Source organism: Pseudopodoces humilis, chromosome 14 (genome assembly GCF_049639895.1).
Source record: "Pseudopodoces humilis isolate 2021_Gansu_Grassland_sample_001 chromosome 14, ASM4963989v1, whole genome shotgun sequence".
Classification (NCBI taxonomy): domain Eukaryota; kingdom Metazoa; phylum Chordata; class Aves; order Passeriformes; family Paridae; genus Pseudopodoces; species Pseudopodoces humilis.
In genome coordinates this window covers 10,387,412-10,403,316 of record NC_142213.1, presented here as the reverse complement: position 1 = coordinate 10,403,316, position 15,905 = coordinate 10,387,412, and the positions used below count along the sequence as shown (strand labels likewise).

Genomic DNA, 15,905 nt, shown 5'->3' with positions numbered 1-15,905 from the left:
ATTTTTGACAGCACTGAACATGGAAACCCATTTTCTTTAAAATCTTTAGAAGTGGCTGACAAAATATCTTAAGTATTCAAAATCTGTGACCTTTTCCTCCAGGCAGAGACTTGGTCATGGTGATCTATGTCTCTGTGGCCCTAAGGCCAGATTAATACAAGGCGTCCCCCAAACCACCTGCAGGCTGAAGCTGCCAGGGAGGAGATGTCTGACTGCTCAAGGGCCCTCACCTGGGGAAGCTGGCCAGCCCTGCACTCAGCAACTGCATTTGCAAGTATGATTCAAAGTCTTCTTAATTATTGGTGTTTAAAGCCTAAAATAGTAGGAAGCCAGACTCTGTGACAAGTTTGAGGCTCAAAATGTAAGTGTGCTGTTTGTTTTTTTATGTAGATTTAAAAACAAATAAATAAATCAATAAATAGAGATTGTCAAAAGCAGAAGTGGAAGGATTGCAATAATTTCCTTATTATTTCCTATTATTCCTATTCCTATTATTTCTCTAGCAAGACATCATCACTTGCCCATTGCATGCTTCCCAGGGTTATGCCAGATGGCACAAATACTAGAATTTTTCAGAGTAGTCGACTCCCTACTCTGTATTGAAGAACTTCTTAATATCATTAGCAAGCTTGCCTTTTCTTAACCTAACTTTTAAATTTTTAAGATTAGAAATGTTCTTGGAGTAGGCCAGCACATTAGAACCTAAACCCATTGTAAATTTTTTTCACCCGAACCTGAACCGGTCTGTACCCCAGAAGTCTTCCTCTCTTTTATTACAAAATGGAGTGCACCAGATCCAGGTGTACACTGAAATGGATCAGACACCCCAAAGCTCCTGGAGGGCTTTTAAACAGTGGATCCAGTTTGGACAGATTACTGGATTCCAATAATGTGATGAGTTCCAGAATAACTGAGATGATTCCAGACTGGGGGAAGGTACAGAGGAATAGGAAGGGTATTTGAAGCACTTGTGTGAGGCTGGGGAAGAAATTTGGGTGCATAAAAGGGAATTAGGGGAGGAAGATGAGGGGAAGATCAGAGATGTGATGGTCTCCAGTGGTACCTTCGGCAACTCCACTGAGCCCAGCTCACACGAAAATTGTTACACCTTTGGATGCAGTGCTGCACATTACAGATGTGGCAATAAACCTTCTGCACCCATCATGAGAAATATTTATATGACTTTATTGTAAGCACACTTCTGTAGTGACCTAAGCTGGATTTTCATTCTTTTAAACACATTTATGGTTAAGAGGAATTTTCTGCTCCTGAATTTGCAAGCCCTAATCCATAAAACACAAAACTCTTATATTCCATGTTGCTGAATATATGGTCCAAGGATCGCTCATAAACCCTATAGAGAGCAAAAAATGTATTTGTATCTCAGTTAAAAAACTCAGACAAGAAGTCTTCATATTTCTACCATGTTTTGCTGATGATGGAAAGTCCATATTTTATGCCAGGCCCTTTGTAAGTGTATATAACTCTCAGGGACACCAAAAGTGTCTCTTCCCTCTAATACCAAGTCTGAATTTGGCTCATATCATTTGTTAAATGGCTCAGAAAAAAAACCCAATTTATCTTAAAAGAGCAAAGTAGTCTGATACAAATAAGGAAAGGGAGTAGAGAGTGAAAAGAGATGTATAGAACAGAGTTTCTGGGCAAAAAGCAGCCCTGGGCACAATCTACCTAGCTACAGGTCTCACCATCTGGTTTCAGACATATTTACATCGTTAGTGTAGCAAGTAAGGAAAAGAAAATGTCATCCTAGTTCACATGCAGCATCAAGATTCCAAACTCCCATGATAAATAATGTACAAAGGTGCTAAAGTACGATTCTGTTTGTCCTGGGCCTCCTGTTAGGGACGTGTGAGGGACGAGGGGCACGGTGCTGCCGCGGAGCTGCCGACTGCGCCGGCGTGGCAAGGCAGCAGCGCCCAGGTGGTCACTTGGCCAAACACCCCCATGCCACTGGCCAGCCCCGGTCCCAGCGCGCCCAGCTGCTTTTCATGGGAAGCATCTCGCATTCCGGCACCTCGCACACACGGAGCCTGTTTTCTGGGACGTTGTTACCTTGGTGCTATTTTACACTTCCCAAAAAGCTTCAAAGTCTATTTTTTAACACATATTTATTAAAACTTTCTCGCACTATTCAAAAGAATATTTGAATGGCCGCTCCAAACCCCGCTGCCTGATGACTGCCAACTTGCTGAAGAATGGAGGCAAGGGAGGTTTTACTTTGGGCGGGGGGGAGAGAAAATAAAGAGAAATCGGCCCAGCTTCAAAGGGCGCATTTCCATAATTGCCCTGTAACTTTGGCAAAATAAATCTGAAGGGCTGAGAAAAGCACAATCTCTCAGATGAGTGCACTACAAAAGCCCCAGAGATCCCCAGTCCCACTTGTTACTATTCTAATTCAGTGAGAGAATTCGGTCCCTAACCTCAGCAACAAAAGCCATGAAATCACCGTCCTCCCATTCCGATAGCCCATTCCCAAAGAATAAGACCTTATCCAGCCTTTGTCTCCATCCTGCCCACAGACACTCAGTACAAGTTAGGACAGCATTAGGTGGAAGAACAATGGCTCAAGGTTTTTAAGACTGGCAATTTAAACCCTCAGTCTCTGGTTCTGGGTTGAAAATGTGTGTGTTCCTACGTAGCCGGGGGAGGTGGGGTCTGTTTCTGACTTGTTTTGTTATCACAAGAAGACTTTTTTGTAGTTTGTACGTAGTTGAATTTCCATACGATCTGTCTGTCTAAACTTCCCAGATGAATCATGCACATTTGAGTTATACAGTATATTTCTTTGGAAAGGTGAAAATACCCTCCACAATTTTTCCTAGGATTTAATGCTTGTCCTCAGCATTACACAGGCTATTAAAAAGAGAAAAAAAAAAAAAAAAAAAAAAGGTAATTATAAAAGTAATTACAAATAAAAATTTAATGAGAAAGTGTCTAAAATGGCTTTGCTGGCAAGGTCACAGTCCCAACTTTGCAATTCCTTGATGAAAAAATGACTGCTGAATGAGAATAGTAGGTCTTTTACAGCAAAGGCCCAATCTCCCATCATTTGGCCCCTCTCTGACTTTTTTATTTTCTCAATAAGACGAGCTTTTGTGGTGATGTTCAGTATGGACAATCAGGACAGCCTTATAAAGGGATTGAGAAGGGCATACAAAGGGCTGCGGCAGCATCAAAGCGAGCCCGGCAGCACAATAGAGATGACATTTTTACATCCCAGGGCTGGGGCGGGCAGGGACTGAATACTGTGTCCACAGCAGTGTCAGTAAACAATGAGCAAAGTGGGAAAGGGGTGAAAACACAAGTCAAAATCTTTTTATTGAAGCCCCCTACACATTCATTGGGCATTTTCAGCCCTGCATTTGAAAGCTCTTCCATTTACTTACTCTCTGGATTCCCCTATTTAACTAACTGACTGATGATGGCTCCATTTTGATATCTGAAGAAAAGAATGGGAATTCTTCCTGAAGTGAATATATTATTTCATGAGATTTGTGTTTTACTGGCAGTAAAGAAAATATTAGCTGTGTGGTGCTGTTCTTAAAGGAACACTGCCATCTTTAACACCACATTTAAGACCTCTGCTTAAGAAACCGCAGTCTTACCTGACGTACTAGTCCTGCCTGTGGTCCTTGGAAGCAATGTTTTTCTTTTAGTTTACCAGTTCCCTGAATTTAGGTTTGGTTGCTTGGGGTTTTTGAATAACAAAACCAGGCTGGACTCCTGTTTAGCTGGTTTCTCATTCCATTTCTTGTACCCAAGCCCAAGGTCTGGGTGTAGTTCAAAGTACCAGTACAGAAAGTTTAAAACCAGAGGATTTAACTCTGGTCATTTAGCCAATTCAGGTAATCTCAGTAACCACTCCAGATGCAGGAGGGCAGGTATGAGCAATGAAATTTTCTTTTCTGCATATTTTTCCCCTGTAATTGCACAGAAACATTTCTGTTAGTATCAGGGTATGATTTAGCACACCAGAGGAAATCTGTCTATCGAGCAAACATTTCTGGCGTTGTGTTCTGCAGGAATCACTTGCAAAAGTCTCCATCTGAGAAGATCGGCACTGGTGCCGCTGTTCAATAGCCATCTCAAGTGTCCTTTTTCATTAAATTATTTTGGAATGGGGCTGGTCTAATCTCCTAGTGAAGCTTTATCTTTCTTGGAAGCAAGTTAGACTGTAACAGAGAAAATCAATGTTTTACTCCTTGTATCTAATTTCACATTACATCTATGTTTTTAGGCACTTAAATTTTACTGCTAAGGTATCTTGAGTATTGCAAAGTCCAGTGTGAATTATACTAATGATCGCTGAGAAATCCAATAGAGTGAGTCATATATTTGAGAAAGAGATATTTTATTTTCACTGTTTTGCTTGAAAATAAGAATAATACTTATGCATTGAAACCTCAGGTTTATGCATACCCAGTAAGTAATTTTATTCCAGCCTGGCTAGCTGGCCTACTGACATGCATTTTCACCACTGCTAAAAATAATGAGGAATCCGAGTGACACACATTTATGGCTAGGAGTGCCATCAGATCCCTTGACCTAATTGAGCATGCCTACACACCTTAGAGTGTTTTGCATAACCAACTTAGACAGCAGGAACATTTCCAACCAGATTGATTGACATATTTTATTTCTAACTTAAGCTTAATCAGGACCAAGAATGATTCATTTATACCTTTCAAACTTTGGGAATTGACACAGGAGACAACCAAGCTGCAGACTCCAGTGTAAGCAATCACTCAAAGGAAAAAAATATAGATTAATATATTTTATTAGTCTACTTAGCTGCTGTGGTTGATGTAATGAAATTAATTAGCTGGTAGGGGGGAGTTACTTTATTTTATAAAATAAATGTCAAACTAGATTTTTTGCAGGAAAGGTTCTGCCCAAATCCCTCCACCACTAAGGATTTATCTGAAGTCATGCACCAAATGTAGAGCTATTGTAAGGTGCAGTTTGATTTTTTCAGGAACCAGCCAGACAAGAGATCATCTCCCAGCAATAACCACATTGACTCTCAAATTGGAAGAGTTTCCGGCTTTTAAGGTGTAAAGTACCTTCAAATAAATATCAGCGGTTTCCACGTGCCATGCCTTAAACAGGAACAAAGCCTAATAGAATAGACTGTAATAAAAGTGCTATTTCCAGCATGTGTGTATGTGGCTGCTCTACTCTGCAAATGTCCTTTAGCACTTTTTAACCATATTCTCTAGTGTGTCAGCAAAGAGACTCCATCAGAGTATTTAGCATTGCTGGGAGCAAAGGAATAAAGTGGAGTCACTGTTGATTATTACTCATTAGCCACAAGGACATCCACTTAACATGTGAATAAGTGAATGACACCATGTCCTAATGGAAATGGCCTCAGTGTACCTTTAAGCAAAATGTTGTTTAATATCTTCCATTTGCTGAATAGTAAAGAGGCCTGTTGGACATGCACAGCTAGCAAGCGGCCATTGTTGCTTTGTTCCAATTTCAGCATTTAATAAAAAAAGATGTTGTCTTGACTGCAGAAAAGCCGGGCCTCAAAACCCTGGGTGGCAGCACAGGCTTGTTCTCATCCTGCAAATTTAGAATTTCACTGGCATCCTAAAGAGTTAATACCCATAAAGCAAATGAAGCCTTAGAAGGTACATGTTCTTCATTATTCTGCTTTACATTCAAACATATAAAACAAAGAACATCTGATATCTTTATTGGTTTTCTTAGATAAAACACAAGCAAGCTATAAGCCTTAATTTTCTTATTACCATTTGTTAACAAGGAAGATAACACTCTCAAAAGTACTTGATTAGGGCTCCCTTTGATTTGTATCTTGTTATGATTACCAGGGCATATATTTTTGTATTATTACTTTAGTACACTGATAGTTTGGATCAAAGTGATAAAAAGAGGTATTTTAAAAGTGTAAATATTAACCATACAGGTAAACCACATAATCTGAACAGCATCTTGAACACTGACATTCTGAAATACACACTGGGAAACCAGTAATAGCTGAGATACACATTCCTATCTGGAAAGCTGGTCGTCTGAGATGGAGGAGCCCTTTTGCTCCCAAACCCTTTCAACAGCAACTTACATACTTGATATTTTATATTGTTTTTGATACGTTTTAACTACTGAGGATATAGGATTGAAGATATTTGCTATATCACATATCTAAATTCTCGTGATAAGAATCCAGACCACATACATCTGTTCTTACGGGAATAAACCAGTTTTAACTATCTAAGGAAAACAACGGCACGTGCATCAGCTAACGTGAAAGACTGGGGAGGGTATTTTAATGCATGTTCTGATGCCTGATTGTGAAAATTGTGCTGGATCTTTTCCTTACTCTTGTGATTTGCCTGCATAACAGCTCTCTGCGCTGGAAGTGGCTCAGTGGTGTTTCCCAGCTCCCAGGGCTTTCTGCTGCCTTATCCCGGGCCGTGATGGGCACTTTGGCTGCGGTGAATGGGGACCCTGACACGGCCCGCTACGCCCGGCCGGCCGCTCCCACCAGAACTGGGTCTGACAAGTTGGAAGTCTCTTTCTACTGCCTCCTCCTCCTCCACCTCCTCCTCCTCCACCTCCTCCTTCTTCTTCTCACCGACGCTTCCTCCGGCCGGCCCCGCGCAGACAGGGAGCGAGCGGGAGATGATTACATCAATCAGTGTCAGGGCTGGGAGCTGTGATTTATGAATATGCATAATGAGCTCTCACCTTTGAGAAGGACTAGCTAGGGAGATAATTGATTAGACAGGAAAAGAGCAGCCAACAGAGAGGGAGAAGGGAGAGGGAGGCCTCTGTGCTGTCTCAGGCAGGCCTGGCTGGGGCTCAGCGAGGCTGTCAAACTGAGAGAGAGATTTCTGAAAAAAACAAAACAAAAAAAATATGCGTCGGATTTTTAATGTTTTGTTGAAACACGCATAACAAAATGTTTCCTCACAAAATTAATGGGAATTTTCTCCACATTAGGGAAGCCAGGCAGGCACAAAGGCTGCTTTCCCCCTGCAGGGAAACCAAGTTCTCACTTCCAGAAGCCAAAGGAGCAGCTTTCCCATGGCTTCCACGCTGCTGTTGCAGAAGTATCCCCATGGTCAGAGTGAAGGGAGAGGGCTCTGCAGGAACAGGGAGCTGAGGGCCTCTGTGCAAAGGCAAAGGAGCCTTTAATGGAAGTAGAAAGCTGGGGATGCAATTGTTTTCCCATCATGGTTGCATTATTTTCTTCCATCCCCTTTAAGCATCTGTCTGGCCCCTGTGTGAAAGTTTCTATGGAAAACCCACCAGGATGCCCAGAGGAAGGGGATGTGGAAATTTGCCTCTAGCTTTCTCTCCCCCCACCCCTCCCATTTTGGATGCCATTAATCTTTTTCTTTTTTTCTTTTTTTTTTTCTTTTTTTTTTTTTTTTTTTCCCTCAGCAAGAATTGGCTAAGGAAAAAGAGAGATACAAAGTGCAGAGAGACTGGATAAAATTTACATGAGAAACGATCTGTTTTCTTACCCCCACCCACAGAGATTCCCCCATTTCAGGAGCCTGTCGGAGTGAGAGTGGGAACAGTTCCTGGCAGAAAGACAGAAGCTGTATGGGTCTGTAAAGAGGCAAATGCTGTTTCTAGGGTGAGCTGTGGCCAGAAAGGACATATGGGGAAAGGAAGAGGACGCAGGGAGGGAAAAAGCAGCGATCACAACACTGCCACAAACTCTGTGTGTCCCTTCCCTGGCCTCCTTTGCTCACAGCCATTACTAACAGCAGCCAGGGAGGCTGCAGGGCATACCAGGAGAGGGGTGTCCTCTCCTGGTATGGAGAGTATTAATTGTGAAACATTAAAACACTATATAAAAACGTGTATATACATGCACACATATAGTGTAAACACATATATAAATCTTATCACTTACAAACGCCTAGGATTTAAAATGTAGTTTATCGGTCTAGTGCAACCCAATCCTATAAATAATACATTCCTATCACTATGACCTCAAAATGTCAATACCGCACAGCCCTGCACATTTGCATATCTTGTACTGTCTAAACTTGAAGCATGTCAGCTATGTGCTTCTGTTTGTACTTTAACTTCATTTTAACTCTTGCTTCCTAGCTCTGAGCACCCTCCCCCTCTGCGAGGTCTGTCACCAAAACGAGAAAAGCACCAGCTATTTAATCACCACCACTATAATTATGCCGTTTCCAAGACTGTAGGAGAGGACAGGTAGGGGGTAGAGAATGAAAAGCTTGGAAACAAAAGCAGGAGGGAGCCGGCTCACAAGATCTACCTGCCCGAGCTGCCCCTCAGCCGGGGGGGGATGAGCACGGACATCGGCGGCTGCACGGAAGGGGAAGGGAGGAGGGAGCAGCCCTCGCCCTCCTACCAACACTCCCCTTGGGATGGTTTCCGAGCGGGAAGAGATCTTTCCCGGATCGGGCCGATTTCCAGCACCTTGCCGGGGAAGCGAAGTTACAAGTTTCGGAGGCGGCGGCTCCCGGGGCGAGGCGCGCAGAGGCGCAATCGGCACCTCCCGGCTCCGGGAGGCGGCGGTCGGGCCCGGGGGCGGCGGAGCGCACAGCCCGCGGGTCCGAGGCGGAGCGGGGCTCCCCCCGGGGCTCGCCGCTCGCTGCCCCCGTTCCGGCCGCTACCTCCCGCCCGAATGCCAAGCCCCGGGAGCGGGGGGGACGCCCCGGCCCCGTCGGTTTGGGCAGCTCCCCGCTCGGCGGCACAGAGAGCCTGCGGCGAGCACCCTAAAACTGACCCCCGGGATGCGCGAAAGCAGGAGGGGAGGGGGCGACAGAGCTGCGCTGCCGACCCGCGGCGACACCACCGACCCCCGAAGGGTCCTTTCAATCAACCGCCCCTCGGCTCCGCGCTGCCCTGCGCTCCGCGGGGGTGCACCGGGGGTTAATAGCGGCACCCGGTAATACGCTCCGCGGGGGCGATGGATCATCTGCCGGCTTCCCCCGGAGCCGCGCACCGGGCGGCGGCGGCGCCTGCAGGGGGCGCTGCGGCCCCGGCGATGTCGCCGCCGCCGCAGGAAGCGCGGCCCGGCCCGGCCCCGCCGCTGACCCGGCCCGGCCCGGCCCGGCCGCCCGCGCTCCGCCCGAGCGGGGCCGCGCAAAAACAGCAAAACACACCGGGAACGGGGCGGGACCACGCGAGGAAAACAACCCCAGAAGGGGGGAAGCGAGAGTGTAGTCAAAGTGGCAACAGTTTATTTATTAGCCAAAAATATATACTTTCTTGTACAATTTGGTTCACACATATGTACATTTTTACGGTATGTACAAAAACAAACAACAACAACAACCCAAAAAAAAAAAAAGAAAAGGGGGAACACGTAATTCTCACTGGACTTCCGAAAAAAAAAAATCTCACAGCTCTGGTAACCCAGGTGATAGTACAGAAGCGGGTATTTTTTTCCTTTTGAGTTTTAATATACGGACATGCTTACAAGTTGTAACTATACAGAGATTTTTTACAATCATTACAACAACAATAAAAAATTAACTATGATGATGAGAGCGCCGATAGAACCATAGCGGCGTCAAGTTGGTTCTGGGGCCTGGAAAAAAAAATGACACAAAAAAAAAAATATTTAATAGGCTTTCTAATGAGCTTGGGCTGGCACAATATTTCTAACTGCAGGTAGCTCTGGTTTTGTTGTTGTTGTTATTATTTTAATAGATTTATAAATATAAAAAGTTTTCAGAGTGACTTGTAAATGTATTTAGCTACGAAAACACGGCGGGCCCGATCCCCGTGGTTTCAATCAATCAAAAGGGTAATTGGTTTCTCATTGAAACTGAGTGACTGCTACGCCAAATTTGGGACGGCAAGGCTCAGCCTCTTCAGCTTTCATACTCTGGATGGGTTTTTGTTTCGCTTTCATTATCATTAATATTATTTTTATTAATTTTTTTTAATATATATTTTATTTTACTATTTTCTGCTGCCTCGGTGCCTCTCCCCCCAGCAAAGCGACAGCGGCGGGTGGCGATCTGCTCTGCGGGAGGCTCAGGGATGTGCTCCCGGGCCGGGGGCGACCCGCGCCCGGGCTCCGCAGCCTCGCAGCCCGAACGCTCCCGAGCGCAGCTCGGCCTGCCCGCGGGAATCGCTCCCGGGGGCCACAACGGAGAGCAGCAAAGAAAATATATAAACAGAATAACCCACCGAGCACGCAGAGGAAGAACAAAAAACCGCCCTGGAAAGGGAACCTAAAGAAGCGGAGAAAATAAGCTAACCATTTACAACTGCCTCCATACATCCCGAGGAGAGGGAGGGAGCCATCTCTTACCGCCTCTGCACTGGCTGGAAAGCTGTCTTTAGTAACTTTTTCTCTACTTCCAAGGCACTAGATCGATCTAAAAAGAGAAGGGGGGGAAAAAAAAAAAAAAAAAGCGTTCCTTTTTAGCCCCTGTTTTATTCATCCCATCCCTGAATTAAGCCTCGAGATTTAAGCTCATTTCTCGGCGAGTTGCAAATACGACAGACACAACGACTGCTCTGCTTGCAGAGGTGACCGTCAGAGAAAGCACACTGACCCCGGAGCGAGCCTGACCTGGCGGCCGGGTCCTTCCCGCAAAAGCGACAACAACAGCAACAAAAATTATCTCCGTTGGAGGAAGGTAATTGTCGGGGATCGAGACTACCCCGGCCAGGAGACCCCCGCCACCGTCCCCCGGGGCCGCCCGCCCGCCGCCACCTGCACCCCGACGGCTGCTCCGCGCCGGGCCGGACCGCGCCGGGCCCGGGGCACCGTCAGAACCGCGCCGGGCCGGGGCCCCCGCCGCACGAACACGGCCCCGCGAGGCCTCCCGCGCCGCTCCGCTCCGCTCCGCACCGCCGAGCCCCCGCGGCGGCCGAGGCCCGGCCCGTCCCCGCCGCGTCCCTCAGCGGTCACCTGCTCCGACGGGCTCCGCGCTCTGCGCCTGGTCCGCGGGCCGCGGGAAGGCGGCGGCGGGGGGGGCGGGGGAGGCGGCCCCCAGCCCCAGCAGGTGGGGAGTGTTCAGTAAGGCCAGCGGGTGCGGGGGGTGGTGGTGGTGGTGGTGGGCCGGGAATGCGCGGTTGGTCCAGTTGGGGAACTTGCCCAGGGGGCAGGAGGAGACGAGTCTGTGGGGTGGCGGGGTGGGCAGCGGCAGCGGCTGGGGGGCGGGCGCCGGCGGAGCCCCCCCGCCAGGAGACTTGCGGGGGTTGTCCGGGCTGGTGGCCGTCTCGGCCAGCGACCAGATCTTGGGTTTCGGCAAAGCGCCGGCCAAAGCGCCGTCCGTCGGGGAGGATGCGGCGGAGGAAGAGGCAGAGGAGGGGGGAGAGAGGTGGGGCGGCGGCGGCGGGAGCGGCGGCTTGAGGGGCTCCGGGCCGACGGGTGCGGCCGTGGCGGGCAGCTCGCACTTGTGGTGGTGGTGATGGTGGTGGTGATGGTGCAGGTGGTGGTGGCGGAGGTGGTGCGGCTCCCCCTCGGAGGCCTTGTCGTAGCGCTCCTCGGAGCCGGGCAGGTCCTCAAAGCCTTCGGATCCCTCCGAGTCCGTCTTGGAGTCAGAGTGCAGGAGGTCGGCGTCCTGTAGATCGTCCTCCAGCTCGTCCTTGTTGCTTTCGATGTTCTCGGTGTCGATGTTCTCGAGGTCGATCTCCTCCTCGTCCTCCCTCTTGTCCTCTTCCCCCTCGTGGTCGCTCCCGTAGGAGTTGCCCTCCTCGTCCGTCCTGCTGCGGGGGGCCCAGGTCATTTTGTTCTCCTTCTTGAGCCGCCGCCGCGCGTTGGCGAACCAGGTGGAGACCTGGGTGAGGGTCATTTTGGTGATGATGGCCAGCATGATCTTCTCACCCTTGGTGGGGTAGGGATTTTTCCGGTGCTCGTTGAGCCAGGCCTTGAGGGTACTGGTGCTTTCCCGAGTGGCGTTCTTGGGCCGCGACGGGTCCCCGAACTGGTACTGCCCGTAGGGGTAGAAGGCAGGGTGGTGGGGGGGGAAGGCGGCGTGCTGCACCCCCGGGCTCTCCTTCAGCTCGTACTGGGCGCCCTGCAGCGAGAGGGAAGGGTCGGCCCGGCTGAGATGGCGCGCCGGGCCCGGGTCCCTCCGTCCCGCTGCCGATACCGGGAGCGGAGCCCGTCGGCACCGGAGCGGCGGCCGGGCCGCGCTGCCTCCCCCACCGCGGAGCGCCCCGGCGCCGATCCCGGGCCCTCTGCGGCCCCGGCAGCCGGGCCCCGCCGGAGCCCGGGGGTGCCTCGGGGGCAGGACCGGCTCCCCACTTGCGTGTGCGCGGCGGGGCCGGCGGCTGCCGGGGCCGGTCCCCGCGATCGTCAAAACCCCGGGCGGAGCGGGGGGGCGCTGCGGGGGCGCAGTTCCAGCCCTGCCCCTCTCCGGCGGCTCTCCGGGGCAGGGCGGCGATAGCGCCCGTCTCTCCCCTGACAGCCCTCCCGGCGTCTTCCCCGGCTCCTCCCGGGCCGATCCCCAGCGCGAACCGAGCGCCCCGGGGAGCGAGCGGCGAGCCCCGGGGACCTCTTACCAGCTGCGGGAAGATGGGCAGCTCTGCGGCGTAGGGCAGGAAGGCTCCGTAGCCCTGGGCGGCGGCGGCGGCGGCGTAGGGCGCGCCGTACATGGAGGAGAGCACGTTGGAGAGGGTCCCGGACGGGGCCAGCTCGGCGCCGCCGCGGGAGCCGCCGCTCCCCGGGCGCTCCGCCGGGTAAAGCGGCCTGATGTACTGGTAGCCCAGCTGGGGGAAAGACATGGTGGGGGAGCGGGGTAGGGGAGGGGGGAGGAGGAAGAGGAGGGGGGGAGACGAGAGGAAGAAGGGAGAGAAAGGAAAGAAAGTAGCAGGGCCGGGAGCGGAGGAGGGAGCCGGGTCGCTCGCCCTCGCCGGCCGCCCGCACTTTCAGCGCCTCCCGCAAACTCCGGTAGACATGGGGGGGGAGCCGGGGGTGCGCGGAGGCCGCGGGCTCCCTCCTGTCCTCGGCCGCCGCAGTAAACGATCCGATCGCTTCTTTCTTCTCTCACTTTTCCTATTGATCTGAGTGGACCCAGGTCAGGTCCTAACAGATTGCCTGAGATTATTGGGACTCTGGGCTCTGATTGACATTTCTAGTCTCTCACAAGCCCCTCCTATTTCTTTTAAGTCTCTCTCTCCCTCTGCCTCCCTCTCTCTCTCATGCCCAGAGCTCGCTCTCGCCGGGTTTGTCACTAGCTGCTTTCCCCCCCCACCCTTTTTTTTTTTTTCTAAATCTGTTTACTGACGTCGCGATCTTTTATTTGAGTTGCTTTCAAATCTCGTTTTAGCGATCGCCAATCAGTTGTGTGTTTTACAAAGGTTTAACCCTGCCTCATGGTATTCTAATTATATAGAGATAGATTTAGATATAATTTCTCCCTTAGCCCCCCCTCACCCAGAGCGTAGGAAGCCAGGGTGTCATTTGTGAGCAGTACACGAGAGGGACAGGGAAAAGTTGTGACATTTAAAAATAAAGGCTCACACCAACCCCAGTTCCCCTTCTCAGGATTTTAGATTTACAAGCTTTCCTTGCCCAGATAAATTTTGTTTTCTTTATTAAGATATTCCCTTATTCCCTTCCCCCACTCTGGCCCTTGCGAATGTTACACCTCCTAATACAGGTTTAAAAGTCTATTGCATTTTTTTAAATTTGCATTTCCAGAACTACCTCGAAAATTTTCCTAATGTACTGGATCTTTAAGGGGTTCTCTACATTTTGTCTGGGCTAACAGTGAGCAGATACAGTGGAAAAGCTAAGTTAATTTTCCTCCTAATAAGGGACTTCAAAGAGTTGTAGGTCACAATTTTACATCAAAGGCAGAAAAGAAGGCAAATTAAAATCTTAACAAAGGAGAGACGGGAGCAGCCCTCTGGGCCATTAGTAAATAAGTGGTGTGAAAAAAGGGACAATGACAGGCACTGGAATTAAACTCATTAACACCTTTTTGTCTTGGTGCGAAATCTCTAATTAGGAAATTTATGATCATTTTGCTTATTCCCTCTGTTCTGAATCACTACAAGGCTAAGAAGGAAGTACCTGGTACGTGCAACATTTGCAAAGGGAGCAGTGGCACGGGTTTGTAAGGAGCCATTGGGAAGGAGTCAAGATACGGTTTAATTACAGAATAGGGTTTGGGTTTTTTTATGATCCACACATTTTAAATTACGGTTTGGATTTTGTTATTGATGTTGTTGCTGGGCACCCCCCCCCCCCTTTCCTTCTCTGAAACCAGCGTGAGTTGCAATTTAGCCTTTTAAGAGTAGTTAAAATACAGTTCAATCACGGCGCGTCTTTGGCAAGCGCCGGTGCGCCCTGCTCCGCTGCTGCGGGCAGAGGAAGAGCCTGGGCTGGAACCTAAAAAGTTCACACAGCCTGTGGGGAGAGGAGAGCTGAACCTGCCAGCGTTATCTGCTTTTTAAAATACTCCGTGTTTAAATAAAACAAAAAGTTTGAAAGGTCTTTTGAGGAGTTGCGGCTGAAGGAGAGCCGTTTAACCGTATTCCACTCTCTTCCTAAATACTCTCTGGATTTACTGCCTTTAAAATATGATTTAGGTACAATATAACCACTGTGCCCACAGTATGGATTTTTATAACTACATTTCTTTAAAAATTAAATTCATGTCAGATTATGCAGTTAAAGGAATCGACCTTGATAGCTTGCTATAATAAAACTGTATCAGCTTGTAATAAATGTGGATTATAGCAAAGCAAGCTCCAGAATTAAAATTCCCTGAATCAATATATGAAAATCTGTAGGAAACATCTCTAATCGTATTAAGTTCATCTTTATAGCATTTCCTATCTGCTAATCTAGTGCAAAACAACTCTGGGTTGGAGGAATTTATTTTCTTCTATTCAGCGTTGGTGCTTTTGATAGTACAAAGCAAGGGAGATAAAAATATTAAATTCAGTTATAGGTTTATTTCCTTTTTACTCAAAAGGAAAACAGGCGGCTAACGCCACGTCCTGATGTGCTTTAAACTTTTCTGCAGAGGCAGCGCCTGCTGGGGCGACGCGATGTCGAGGAGGTCGGGGGAGAGTTTGGGTGCAGACAACAACTTTTAAAAATATCTACTTCGGAGAGAAGAGGGGCGGATGTGACACTTGGGATTGCCGATCGGTAGCCGTTTGATGCGGTCTTGCTCGCGGCACTGGTGTTACGCGGCCACGGGGGTACACGCGTGTCCCACAAAACCGGACCCGTCTTTTTGTGGCTGCACGTCTGGCGCGGAGTGTCAAAGCTGGAGGGATTATTTTCTGATTTTTAATCAACAGCACAATCAATACGATTTCGTCCCCGTGGGAGCCGCCGGCAGCGGCGGGCGGTGCTGGTGTGGGGACGGCCGGGGGGTGTCCCCGGAGCCGGGAGGGGGCTACTGCGGGTAAGTGGCGGTGGGCAGCCGAGAGGGAGACACGGGAGGAGAGAAATTTATGGGTGCAAATGGACCCAGGTCAGGATGAGGGTGAGGGATGTTTTATTAATGGGAAAGAAACTGAGAGGAACCATAGCTGTACCGAGTGGACAGGAGGAGAAATCTGTAGGGATGCCGTTCTTAGCTGAGAGGGAGGGAAAAGAAAGAGGAGAAGACAGCAAACGGTGGGGACGAGTAAGAGGAAAGGAGACGTCTTCCCGGGCTGCGGGAGCGATGCCCACAGCGAGAAGCGCCGCACGCCTCTGGCAGCGGGGGCCGGAGCGGGACGGGACGAGCGCGGGCCCGGGGGCTGCCGGTGCCGGGCCAGGAGAGCAGCTCGGCAGGGCCAGGCGAGCGGGAGGCGGCCACGGGAGCCGAGCGGGGAACTGAGAGAAGCCCGTTCCCCACGGACGAGGAAATAGCAGAGGAAGAGTGAAGACGAGCGGGGGTCGCTTTGCCTGGCTGGAGCCGAAGGGAGATGAGAAGGAGAGGCTGGAGCCGGCC

At 49.6% G+C, this 15,905-nt stretch overlaps 1 protein-coding gene across 1 annotated transcript; it reads right to left on the bottom strand.

The window, feature by feature from the left end:
* Window positions 1-9,274: 9,274 nt before the first annotated feature.
* Window positions 9,275-13,093, bottom strand: IRX3 (iroquois homeobox 3). Its single transcript, XM_088062267.1, has 4 exons — window positions 12,508-13,093; window positions 10,910-12,020; window positions 10,304-10,370; window positions 9,275-9,571 (listed from the first exon to the last, which is right to left on the bottom strand). Exons 1-4 carry the CDS (start codon window positions 12,727-12,729, stop codon window positions 9,517-9,519), a joined length of 1,455 nt encoding a protein of 484 aa, XP_087918393.1. The 5' UTR covers window positions 12,730-13,093; the 3' UTR covers window positions 9,275-9,516.
* Between the last annotated feature and the right edge of the window lie 2,812 nt (window positions 13,094-15,905).